We start from the raw sequence: 13,260 nt of genomic DNA on the forward strand, positions 1-13,260 counted from the left end.
AACTGAAAATATATCTTTAACTTTACTTAATGTGTTTATTGTAGTGTTGTGGGTGTAGAAATTTCAAAATATTTTTCTATATTGTAGGATTAAACAAATGGGTAAATGTATCAATTAAAAGAACCGTTGGACTGAAATTAGTAGCATCAGTGTAAACTAATTGCCATACATGCACACGTACATATACACATATACAATACATGTTTGTATATATGTATAAATATAAATACATATATAAATGTATAAATATATACAGGTATGTACATATATATATAAGCATATATATCTGTGTGTGTATATGTGTAAGTGTGTGTGAATTTGCTATTTTCCCAGTTCTATCTACTGAAAATCCTGGAAGAAACGATTCTAAATATAATTTCCCACAAAAGGTACCACTTATTCTTGGAAAAAAATGACTAATTCCAAGGCTGGATCATGGAAAGTCTAAAATAAGTCTGGAATATACTGTCATGCCATATGATAAGAAAGTACTCACAAAATGAGAGCATATGAAAAGGAAACAGACACCAAATGGAATAGGCTCCCACTAGGGAAATACGGGAAATTATTAGCAAAAATTTTAAGCAAAATAAATTTAGTCTATCAAAATGAATAATATTAATGGACCATAATCCAGCAAATAAAACAAGAATACCTTCATACTGACGTTAGCTAATTAAAGAGAAAGAAAGATTTTTTTTCTTACTATAGAATGTCATCTAATAAATGTAGAACAATAATAGATTTATAAAATCACCATTTTTCCACCATAATTGTTATTAGTCTCACAAAAAAAATCTATAGTTGCTAAGACAATTGGGTGTAAGCTGGAAAAGGCATAAAATGGTGTCAGAACATCTCTTCACAAACTACTTATTAATTATAAATGAAAAACATAGTAATTTTAGAGTGCAGCAACCTGGTAAGCATCTAAATTAACATTACCAGTAATGGGGCAAACAGACATCAAGTCCTTTCTTGAGTAATGTGCTGAGAAAGACATAATTAACTCTTGTGGTGTTACTTCGAAAATGAATAAGGAAGATCTATTCAGTCATGAAAGATGAAGAAATGCTGAGTGTAGGCTAAAGAGATATAGCAATAAATGCAATGCATAATCCTCAATCGAATTCTAAATCAAGGAAATGTTGGGGATAATTTGAAAAATTTGAATATGGACTACAAATTAGAAAATAGTATTATGTGAGGTTACATTTTGTGAATTTATAATAGCCCTTGATATATTATAATACATTTACCTTATTGTGATCAGATTGCTGATTATACTAAACTGATGGCCAACTAAGATCTCACATAACGAGTAGATTATTCCTTTTTAGAATTTCTGGCTGATATACACTTTGCTTTTCCTGGACCACACCTGTCATCCATTCTGTTACTAGAAATAGGCATTGTCTAACCTCGAGGTACAGATGCTTCTCAACTTTTAAAACTACATCCCAACGAGCCTATCATAAATTGGGAATGTTGTAAGTCTAAATCCATTGGTCTATGTCCCATAAACCTATCATAAACACAAAAATCGTAAGTCAAGCCACTGTGAGTCATGGAACAGACTGTAATACTCCATATGCACCTAGAAAAAAATCTAGAATCTTCTGAAACCAGACCAGAGAAATCACCTACTGAAATAAAGGATTATGACTAATTTTCAGTGCTCATAGGGAAGAAATTCAGCTTTATAGTAATTTTGTTGGTCAATAGACTGCTGAATGCACTTTATAACTCTTTTTAGATAACAATGGCTGAGAAGAAGATCTTAAAATAATTACTGACCTCCAAGCCCAGGTCGCAGCCGGTTGTCATAGCCATCCAGAAGACGATCCAAGATTCTGGTGAAGATAGTGATGTTGTCAGTGCTGTCATCAGGAATATCTGGGGCATGCTTAGGAGACAGTCTGAGGCAATGCAAAGAAAGGAAAAGAAAAATAATAGTGCTTAATAGGAAAAAATACATGACTAGATATTTTAATTAAAGAAGATTTCCATTAATAGACTGGGCCAATTACATAGACCTATATCTTAACTAAAATAGCAATCACTACCTATTTGTCACAATGATTGCCTGTGTAAGAGGCAGACAGTATGGTTAATACTTGAACTCTTACTCTAGCATTGTTATGAGCTTTGCCAGGCATATATCCCAGACCCATCCCAGCAGTAAAGAGACACAAGCAGAAATTCTGGACAGAATGTCACTGAGAACATTTCCTGGCATACGGTTGGTTTATCAAATTGTGTTGCATGACTAAACAGGCCTCAACATAAAGAAGGGAAATGTTACTGAGAACTTACCTCACCTCTGTCCCAGAGAAATTTAAGTTCACAGAAAAACAGGGTCAGACAGATCCTTGAATTGTATATGGTCTGCCTCTATTCTCATATTATGGAGATAGGGAAACCAAGCAGTAGTAGTCCATCAAAGGCGAAAGCTACCAGACTTTAAGACTATTACGAGATGCCTTAATAGCTTTCATTTTATATGTAGGGAAACAAGCTCAGAGAGGAAACCAAATTTTACCAGTCATATTGCTACTGAGAGGCAGACATAAGGCCATAATCCAACTTTTCTAATTTTCCAGTGTCCTTTAGGTACCTCCTGATTCTCCAGTTTGGATGACTTCTGTAAGCCTTTCTGAAGACTATGCACTTTATTAACCACCTAATCAGGCTCAGACACTGTGACTGATACTTTTTGACTTTTTGAGGAAGAGCTTGATGTCATTTGAGAGGACTAGAAACAAAGGCCCTGGGTAGTTCAGAGGAAATAAGGATATGGTGAAAGATATGGTTGTTGCCAAGGGTCAAGAAGCATGGGGTGGAATCAAGTAATGAACCAGGAGCTAGAAATCCTGGGTCCTAGTACCAGCTGTATTTGTGATTGGGCATACCACTAAGCAACTTACAGCACTTGTATGTGTTTGAGTCTCAATTTTCCTCATTCTTAACTTGAACACAGGAAGTTGACATTAATAAATATATAATAATAACTATTCCTAGCATCTAATTGATCAGGGCTATAAAAGTTAGGTTCTAGTTAAGAAGGAGTCTTAAGAGACAGTAAGTATTTCTTCCCACTAATATTCATCTCAAGCAGTGAACAAGGTTTCTGTTCTGAAAAGACCCTCAGAAAAAGCTACAGAATAGTATAAACATCAACATATCTTCCCCCTAATATTTATCCCTAGCAGAGAACAAGGCTCCTGTTCTGAAAAGATCCTGAGAAAAAGCTACAGAATAGTATAAACATCTGATTTGAATAGTTCTCACTCTAAACTGCCATACTGTAGATGATAACCAAGTTTGAATTTAATTTATAAATGTAATTTAATTCACTTAATCATCCAATGCATTTTTATTAAGTATGTGTCTATTACGGTTGCAGGTGTTGTGATGGAGCAGAAAGCAAAAAAAGGAAAACAAAGCAAGTAACCTTCCCCTACTTGGGGATGTTGAGATAATCAAATTATAAAATAGATACACATGGGAAAAAAATAAGTAGGCTTAAAGACTCTGGAAACATGCATTCGAGTTTATGAGTTGTGTGACCTTAGGCAAGGTATATAGCACCTCTGGTAATAGCTTTAGGACCTTTAAAAACTTCACAGATACGTTGTATTAAAATTTAAAAATACAATATAATAAAATTACCAGGCTTACTGCTTCACATCTATAAGTATTCAAAGTGTGTTTTCTGTTTTTTACACTAGTGGTTTATGCACTCGAATGCAGTATCCAAGTATAAATATTAACAACAAGCAATTGTCACCCACATCAGACAAAAGCCATAAGGAAACTGGCCAGAGAGGAACTGGAACCTAGACAAAAGTAGACATGACTGGCTGGTTTAGTGGACAGGTCACAAGAAATAATACAGGTGCCCCATTAGGAAGGGAGAAGAAAGAAGGGAACTGTAGTGCAGAGCTAACAAACTGATATCAGTATGCTGAGGAGATAAATACAGGTACACTGTCAGGTTACAATCCAACTTTGGCTCAGTCCACCAATGATCTAGATCCATCTGACATGGGCTGCAGGGGGAAGAGCTGTGGTAGCTCAACTGATTTTGTACAAACCCCTTTCTCATTATCTCTTAACTATCATGGCAGAAGATCTTGACCCTGGGTAGCCTAATTCAGTTTCTTGGAAGTAGATTCATAAACTGAATGATAAAACATTTCTTGAATTACTAGAAGGGGACAGAAAGGAGAATCCTCACAGAATCATAGGGAAACTCTATAGGGCTTCCAAGATTACCTATTCCAGATGGATTTGTAGATAAGAATACTAAAGCTTTGAACATAATTTTAATCACCCTGAGAGTTGATGAGACAGCTAAAATATTGATCCAAAATTCCTGAATATCAAGAATATACACTGGAAAAAAAAGACAGTTTCTTCAATAAATGCTGCTGGGAAAACTAGATATCCATATGTAGAAGAATGAAACTAGATCCCTATCTTTTGCCATATACAAAAATCACATCAAAATGGATTAAAAGACTAAATCTAAGACCTCAAACTATGAGACTACTACAAGAAAACTTTGGGGAACATCTCCAGGACATGAGTCTGGGCAAAAATTTCTTGAGCAATACCCTACAAGCACAGGTCACCAAAGCAAAAATGGATAAATGAGATCACATCAAATTACAAAGCATCTTCCCAGCAAAGGAAGCAATCAATAAAGTGAAAGGACAAAGCACAGAATGGGAGAAAATATTTGCAAACTATCCATCTGAGAAAGGATTAATAACCAGAATAGATAAAGAGCTCAGACATGGTGGCATGCCTGTAGTCCCAGTTACTTGGGAGGCTGAGGTTGGAAGATTACCTGAGCCTGGAAGGGAGAGGTTGCAGTGAGCTGAAATCACTCTACTGCACACCAGCCTGGGCAACACAGCAAGACCCTGTCTCAAAAAAATAAAAATCAATGCTAAATATCACCCCAAAATTACTTTCAATATATTGCTCTTTGGTTTTATTCTTTATTACTGATTTTTTTTTCTCCTAATGTGCACTAAATTATTGTGTGGGGAAGCTGATCTAATCTGGAACCTAAATATAACTCTTTCTTCTTCACTAACTAAACAGCAATGTGATCCTATAGTTTGCACTAACGCAAAGGTAGTTTGGGGAAGAAAGAAGAAATCGTGGCATGTCAGAATTATGGAGAACCTTAGAGATTATATAATTCTCTCCCTTCATTTTACACCTGAGACACCTAAGATACCAACACCAAAGAGAGAAATGAATTAATCAATGACATATGCTTATCAAGTTAATGTGAAGGGTGCTAAAACATGACGATTGCACCTCATATCTGTCACTACTGGTTAGATAAAATATGATAATAATAATCCATCATTTAAAAATGAAAATTATGTTACTAATACACTAACTGAAGGTTATGCAAGTTTAGTCATTTTCCTAGCCCTAAAGATGGATTTGTGGTAAATTCACAGGACTAGAATCAAATGACTAGAATTTAGTTCTGTCTCTGCCACTAACTGAAGGTGAGATCCACAGGCATACCTCAGGAATATTGTGAGTTTGGTTCCAAGCCACTGCAATAAAGCAAATATCACAATAAAGTGAGTTACAAATATTTTGGTTTCCCAGTGCATATTAAAAGTTACGTTTATACTATGCAGCACTCTATTAAGTGTTCAATAGAATTATGGCTAAAAAAATTTATATACATTAATTAAAAACACTTTATTGCTAAAAAAAAAAATGCTATCATCTGAGGCTTCAACAAGTCATAATCTTCTTGCTGGTAGAAGGTTTTTCCTCAATGCAGATGGCTGCTGACCAATCAGGGTGGTGGTTGCTAAAGGTTGGGGCAGCTGTAGCAGTTTCTTAAAATAAGACAAATGAAGTTTGCCTCATCAATTGACTCTTCTTTCAAAAAAGATTTTTCTGCAGCATATGATGCTGTTTGGTAGCATTTTATACAAAGTAGAACTTCTTTCAAAATTGGAGCCCATCCTCTTAAATCCTTACACTGCTTTATCAACTAAGTTCATATAATATTCCAAATCCTTTGTTGTTATCTCAACAATTTCACAGCATCTTCACTAGGAGTAGATTCCATCTCAAAAAAACCACTCATTGCTCATCTGTAAGAAGCAACTCATCCCTTCCAGTTTTTTCATGAGATTGCAGCAATTCGGTCACAACTTTGGGCTCCACTTCTAATTACAGTTTTCTGGCTATTTCCACCACATCTGCGGTTACTTCCTCCACTGGAGTCTCGAACCCCTCAAAGTCAACCACGAGGATTGAAACCAACTTCTTCTACACTCCTGTTAATGTTTACATTTTGACCTTTTCCCCTGAATCACAAATGTTCTTAGTGGCATCCAAAAAGGTGAATCATTTCCAGAAAGTTTTCAATTGACTTTTTTCAGATCCATCATAGGAATCACTATCTACGGCAGCTATAACCTTAAGATATGTATTTCTTAAATAATAAAACTTTAAAGTCAGAATTTCTTCTTGATCCATGGGCTGAAGAATGGATATTGTATTTGTAAGCATGAAAACAAAACTCGTTTTGCACAGCTCCATCAAAGCTCTTGGGTGACCATGTGCATTGTCATTGAACAATAATATTTTTAAAGGAGTCTTTTTTCCTTGGAAGTAGACTGCAACAGTGTGCTTAAAATATTCAGTAAACCATGCTATAAACAGATTTCCTGTCATTCAGGCTTTGTTATTTCATTTACAGAGCATAGACAGAGTGGATTTAGCATAATTCTTAAAGGTCCTCGGATTTTCAGAATGGTAAATGAACAATTGGCTTCAGCTTAAAGTCACCAGCTGCATTTGCCCTAACAAAAGAGCCAGCCATGATTTGAAGCTTCAAAGTCAGACATTTACTTCTCCTCTGCAGCTATGAAAGTTCTGAAAGATATCTTCTTCCAATAGAAGGATATTTCATCTACCAAAAGCTGTTGTTAGTGTAGCCACCTTTATCAATTATCTTAGCTAAATCTTCTGTAGAACTTGCTGCAGCTCCTCCATCAGCACTCGCTGTTTCATTTTGCACTTTTATGTTATGGAGATGGCTTCTTTCCTTAAACGCTATGATCCAACCTCCACTAGCTTCAGATCTTTTTCTGCAGCTTCTTTGTCTCTCCCAGTCCTCATAGAATTGAAGAGAGTAACAGCGTTGATTTGAATTAGGCTTTGCTTGAATGGAATGTTACGGCTGGCTTGATCTTCTAACCACTAAAACTTTCTCCATATTCGCAATAAGGCTGTTTCAGTTTCTTATCATTCATGTGCTCACTGGAGTAGCACTTTTAGTTTCCTTCAAAAGCCTTTCATTCACATTCACAACTTGGCTAACTGCTCGCCACAAGAGGCCTAGCTTTTAGAGTATCTCAGCTTTTGTCATGCGTTCCTTACTAAACTTGATCATTTCTAGCTTTTGATTTAAAGTAAGAGCCATGTAACTTTTCCTTTCACTTGAACACTTAGAAGCTATGTAGGGCTACTAATTGGCCTATTTTCAGTATTTTTGTATATCAGGGAGAAGAAAGGCCTAAGGAGAGGGAGAGAGATAGGGGAATGCCACTTCAGTGGAACAGTCAGAACAAACACAGTATTTGCCAATTAAGTCCACTGTCTTACATGAGTGGGTTTCATGGTGCCCCAAAACAATTACAATAGTAACATCAAAGATCACCAATCACAGACCACCGTAACAGATATAATAATAAAAACTTTGAAAATTTGCAAGAATGACCAAAATGCAGCACAGAGACATAAAGTGAGCACATGCTGTTGGAAAAATGGCACCAATAGACTCACTCAACACAGGGTTTCCACAAACCTTCAATTTGTAAAAAACGTGCTATCTACAAAGCACAATACAGTGAAGCACAATCAAATGAGGTATGCCTGTACTTCCACATATGTAAAATGGGGATAACAATAACCTACATTATAAAACTTTGAAATATATATGTTAGTAAATAAGATAATAAATACAAAATTGTTTTGTAAATGAGGGTTGCTCATTAACTTCCCCCCAGACTTCTGAAAATGCAATGAAAAACCTTTAAAATACATTATCTTTTAGGGTATAGGAGAAAGTCAAGCTCACTGACCATCAAAAGGATCCTCAATGAAGTCATCAAACTAATGTTGTCACTGCCAACATCCTTCATTGAGGATCCTGGTATGTTTATGTTAAGGGAAAGCAGGAGACGCACAGACGTGGAGTTGCTGATGCAGTTCATACAACATCCCAAAGAGAAAAGATATTTACTTCATTAAAAGGATGGCATTTTTCCTATACCACATATTTCCTGGGAGAGAGCAGATTTTTTAAAATAATAATAATTCCGAATTACTGAGCAGATTATGTCTCTGCATCACTCACAACCTTTCATAACTCTTCACAGCTAACCAAACAAAATCCCAATGCCTAAGCCTGACATTCCTGGTCTTCTGCAGTCTGTTCCCTAAATACTTTTACAGTTGCAAATTCTACTACATCTCTTTCTGACCAGAAATCACAAGTAAATCAGATTACTCACAAATTCCCAATATTCCTCATGTTTTCATTTTTCAATTGTAGTCTGTCCTATAACTGGAAATGTTCAACTAAAGATTCAACACTAGGGATGCCAGTTATATACTAGGGAGGAAATGAGAAATACCTAGAATTCAATAGCACACTTTCTCTTTACAGAAGCTGCTTGAAGAAAAAAAAAAAAAGAACTAACCTGATTTTGGTTACAATATGCCAAATCCATCTGAAAAAGACAGCTGTTCTTTTCTGAAATAGCTTCACCGGTAATAAAATTACAGCGGTACTGACTTGAGACATACCCACCCACTTGGTAAAATAAAGACCAAGTCCTTCATGCCTTCTTAGTAACTAAAAGCTACTGTTTCACACACACACACACATACACACACACACACACAAAGATTTAACTAGTATATGTTGTGAATGATACAATAAGATAGACCTTAAAGATATGACTCCATGTGACCATAAGCAGACATATCACAACTTAAAATGTGTCATGAACCAAAGTTTGCAAAGAAGGGTACATTCTTCCTTTGAAACAACGCCATAAAGGGTAGCTAGTTTTCTAGGCAAGAGTAAGCAAGTCTGTTTCTCATAATTAGTGTGAATGATTGTAACCATAATGCCAATGCATGAGAACTATTTTGGCAATGCTTCTTGTTAAGCAGGTATTCATAGGCCAACCTGAGAGCCATTTATAACACTGTTCATGTGGAGAGAGAATTTTTTACACAAAAGAAGGTAAAACTAAAGTACTAGAAATATTATCTCCCCTACTATTATTTGCTCTTTATCCCCACACCCACAGCCATGATCAAAGCAATGAGCTGGCCACCAGCTCAAAGACTTTCAATTAATTCTTGTGGTTGATATCCTTACAATAGAGAATCCTGACAGCCATCACTTTAAGCAAGTACTAAAATTCAGTATCAGCCATACTGAGACAACCTGCCTCCTGACATAATGCAACAGGAAGCCACAGCATCACCTACAAAGTATCGTTGATAGTGGCCTCACATGTCCATCCCTGTTCTGTTTAAAAATTCTGCACTTCCACCTCAAAAGGAAAAATGGTATGATAAAATTATATTTCTTATTTCTCCAGGTCCTATAGGAAAACAGCACTTGTCTCACCTTAACATGGTCCACCCAGCTATGTGACTCAGATATTAAGAATTCAGAGGCTGAGAGATTACTATATGTAAGTAAATGTTTGTGTATGTAAAATAAATTGACATGTGCCTCATTCTTACTGAAAAGTAACCAAACTCAAGAAAAGCAATACATCATAATGATTAACAGCATGGACTCTGGAGCCAAGTTTCCTGGGTTTCAATCCTAACTCTTCTATTTTCTAGCTGTGTGAGCTTTGGCAAGTTACCTGACCACTCTCTGTCCCCATGTTTTATCTGTAAATGAATAATAGCATCACTTAGTTATCAGGTCTGTAATAAGGATTATATGAATCAACATATATTAATCACTTAGAATAGAGTTTAGTACATAGAACACTATGAACATAAAGTTTAAACTAATATAATGGAATATGAAAACTATAGGTAAGACTAAGACATCGAATTTCAAAAAAAAATTAATTAGATAACAAGAGAGAGTGTCCAGTTTGAAGCAATGTCTGGAAAGCCATATTATGCCAAGACAATAGTTGAAAGGAATGAGAGTTACCCTCCAGACAAAAAAGCATGGAGTATATCTCAAAGCTGCTATGTGGAAAAAGAAGCAAATGTTGCAAATGTTACAGGGCCATATAACTAGGAGATGTATGAAGAAGGTGGGCTTCAGCTCAATATAGGAAGCACTTTCTAACCCCTGGAGCTACGTCCTGTGGTACTATTGCAGCTTATCACTGCATAGATTCAAACTGGTAGGTGAATCATCAACCATAATGCAGGAGGGATTCTTTCCCAGTATAGGAGCCTAGGAACTGACAGCGTCTCAGGTCCCAAGTCTGGTTTTGAAAATTTAAGATTTAATGATCAAATGCTAAGAGTATTGATGCATTGATTCTTTAATAGAAATTACATGTCAATGGAAGGGATTGGACTCTTCATACTTATACTCCAAGTAAAAGTAAGTACATGTGCAGCCACAGGTACCAGTTTATTCTGAGATTAAGAGAACTGAGAAAATTGTTTTCAAGATAAATACAGATGCTTACAAGTACTGACACATTTAGATAGCAGAACCAAGTCAGGCTGTAGATGTGACAAGGAAACAAGCAACTCCCCAGTTGTCTTGTTTTCAGTTCACAGCATCAGCTGTCACCATGGCAACCACCATATAATGTTGATACAGAAAATGAGTTAATATAGTGTCATATTCCTACTAAATCATGGTCCCTACTCTATCAGTAGCATAGAAATACACAGCTTTGTGTGCAGAATATTTTGTTTGCCTTTTCACTGTTCTCCACCCTGTTCTCCTTTCTAGAAGGCTAATATTTGTGCACTACATTAGAGGCTCCATTGGCCTCTTGCTTCAACTTGAGTATGGCTACCTTGACTGAAGATCAGAGGAAGATGAAAATTCTGAGCATGTAATTCCCTGGCTCTCTCTCTATGAAATATTTTCAGCCTGGCTGTTTTCTCCACCAAAAATCTCTGCACCTCTTAAGAAAGCTTGATTTACATGACATGTGTGCTGTTCACCTTAGGTTCTTACTCTATTCCTTGTGGTTCCTCTCCACTTAGATTGTAACTTTATGATTAGTTTCTGCAAATATATCCTTCTCAAATAATTAAAATGTCCCATCTGTATTCTCTGGGATCCTGACAAATTCAACACTTTGCAGTCAGATCTGGCATTTGCTGCTTAGATACTTACTTGTTGACTCATTATGAAAATTGCTGATATTCAATCATTCTGACCCAGAAAAATGTCAGTTTCAAATGGTTCAAGTTGACATTACTCACATAACATAATTCCAGTTTCTCTTCATCAAAATACTTAACCATGAAGCAGGAGTATAAGAAATTTATTTATTTATTTATTTATTTATTTATTTTTTTGAGACGGAGTTTCGCTCTTGTTACCCAGGCTGGAGTGCAATGGTGCGATCTCGGGTCACCTCAACCTTTGCCTCCTGGGTTCAGTCAATTCTCCTGCCTCAGCCTCCTGAGTAGCTGGGATTACAGGCACGCTCCACCATGCTCAGCTAATTTTTTATATTTTTAGTAGAGACGGGGTTTCACCGTGTTGACCAGGATGGTCTCGATCTCTTGACCTCGTGATCCACCCACCTCAGTCTCCCAAAGTGCTGGGATTACAGGCATGAGCCACTGCACCCAGCCAGAAATTCATTTATTATATGAAGTTGAAATTACTCTCTGTAGCTTTTTATTCAAAAATGCAGGACTGGGAACAAGAAACTGGTGTTGTAGACCTGGGTCCATTATTAACTCTCTGTAAGATATTAGGAAAGTTGATTTTCCTTTTTGAGCCTCAGTTTCTTCTTGTACAAATAAAAAAATCAGATTATATGCTCTCTACAGGTTTTTTCATGGGTGCTATTCTAAAGTTCCAGAATCCCATATCCCTAACTATATTGTTAGTTCCTTAAGAACAAGAACTGTGTCCCTAAAGATTCCTTACATCAGAATCATCTGGGGCATTTTAGGCACAATTCCCAGAGCTACCAAATAAAAATCTTCAAATGTGGAGCCTGCTTTATTGCTTGGAAATACTGAATGTTGAGAACCATTACATCTAGCACATGAGTTATACAAAGTACTGGTCAATAAACCACTGTTGATTGTTAAAATGGCTGGAGAGGCCAATGTAGGGGATTTAATTGAATAAATCACTAAAATTGGATAAAATAATGCAGTAATGGATTTTTTTCAATACACAAAAACATAATTAAGAAAATATGGAAACAAACAATCAAAAAGAAGCAGCAGTTCTTAAGTACCACAACTATTAGCAAAAACTCTGTATTTTAAAATTATATTGGATCCTTTATTTATGGCAAATACAAATAGATTGACAGCCCTGATATTTGTGATTTTTATGATTAATCAAGTCTAACTTCACTTGTCTTATATATTTTTTCTTTTTAGCTTTATTTTAGGTTCAGAGGTACATGTGCAGGTTTGTTATGTAGGTAAATTGTATGTCACGGGGGTTTGGTGAACAGATATTTTGTCACCCAGGTAATAGTACCCAACAGGTAGCTTTCCTATACTCACCCTCCTTCCTTCCACACTTTGCCCTTAAGTAGGCTGTGGTATATATTGTTCCCTTCTTTGTGTCCATGAGTACTCAATGTTCAGCTCCCACATATAAGTGAGAACAAGTAGTATTTGGTTTATTGTTCCTGTGTTAGTTTGCTCAGGATAACAGCCTCCAGCTGCATCCATGTTGCAGCAAATGACATGAACTCGTTCTTTTTTATGACTGCATAGTATTCCATGGTGGATATGTTCCACGTTTTTTTAATCCAATCCACTTGAATGGGCATTTAGGTTGATTCCATGTCTTTGCTATCATGAAGAGCACTGCGATGAACATATGCATGCATGTGTCTTTATGATAGAATGAGTTATATTCCTTTAGATATATATCCAAAAATGGGATTCCTGGGTCAAATGGTAATTCTGTTTTAAGTTTTTTGAGAAATCACCAACTACTTTCCACAATGGCTGAACTAATTTACATTTCCGCCAGCAGTA

General features: G+C 36.2%; 1 protein-coding gene across 3 annotated transcripts in view; it reads right to left on the bottom strand.

Moving 5' to 3' along the window:
- GABRA3 (gamma-aminobutyric acid type A receptor subunit alpha3) overlaps positions 1–13,260 on the bottom strand; it is a 240,400-nt gene that overhangs the window by 132,647 nt on the left and 94,493 nt on the right. For all 3 annotated transcript variants that reach the window (XM_021674574.2, XM_064371487.1, XM_064371486.1), the window contains exon 3: positions 1,798–1,919. In XM_021674574.2, coding sequence (XP_021530249.1) covers positions 1,798–1,919 — 122 coding nt within the window. The remainder of the gene's footprint in view (positions 1–1,797; positions 1,920–13,260) is intronic.

This window comes from Aotus nancymaae, unplaced genomic scaffold (genome assembly GCF_030222135.1).
Source record: "Aotus nancymaae isolate 86718 unplaced genomic scaffold, 86718_ANA_hifiasm-v0.15.2.pri h1tg000138l, whole genome shotgun sequence".
NCBI lineage: Eukaryota > Metazoa > Chordata > Mammalia > Primates > Aotidae > Aotus > Aotus nancymaae.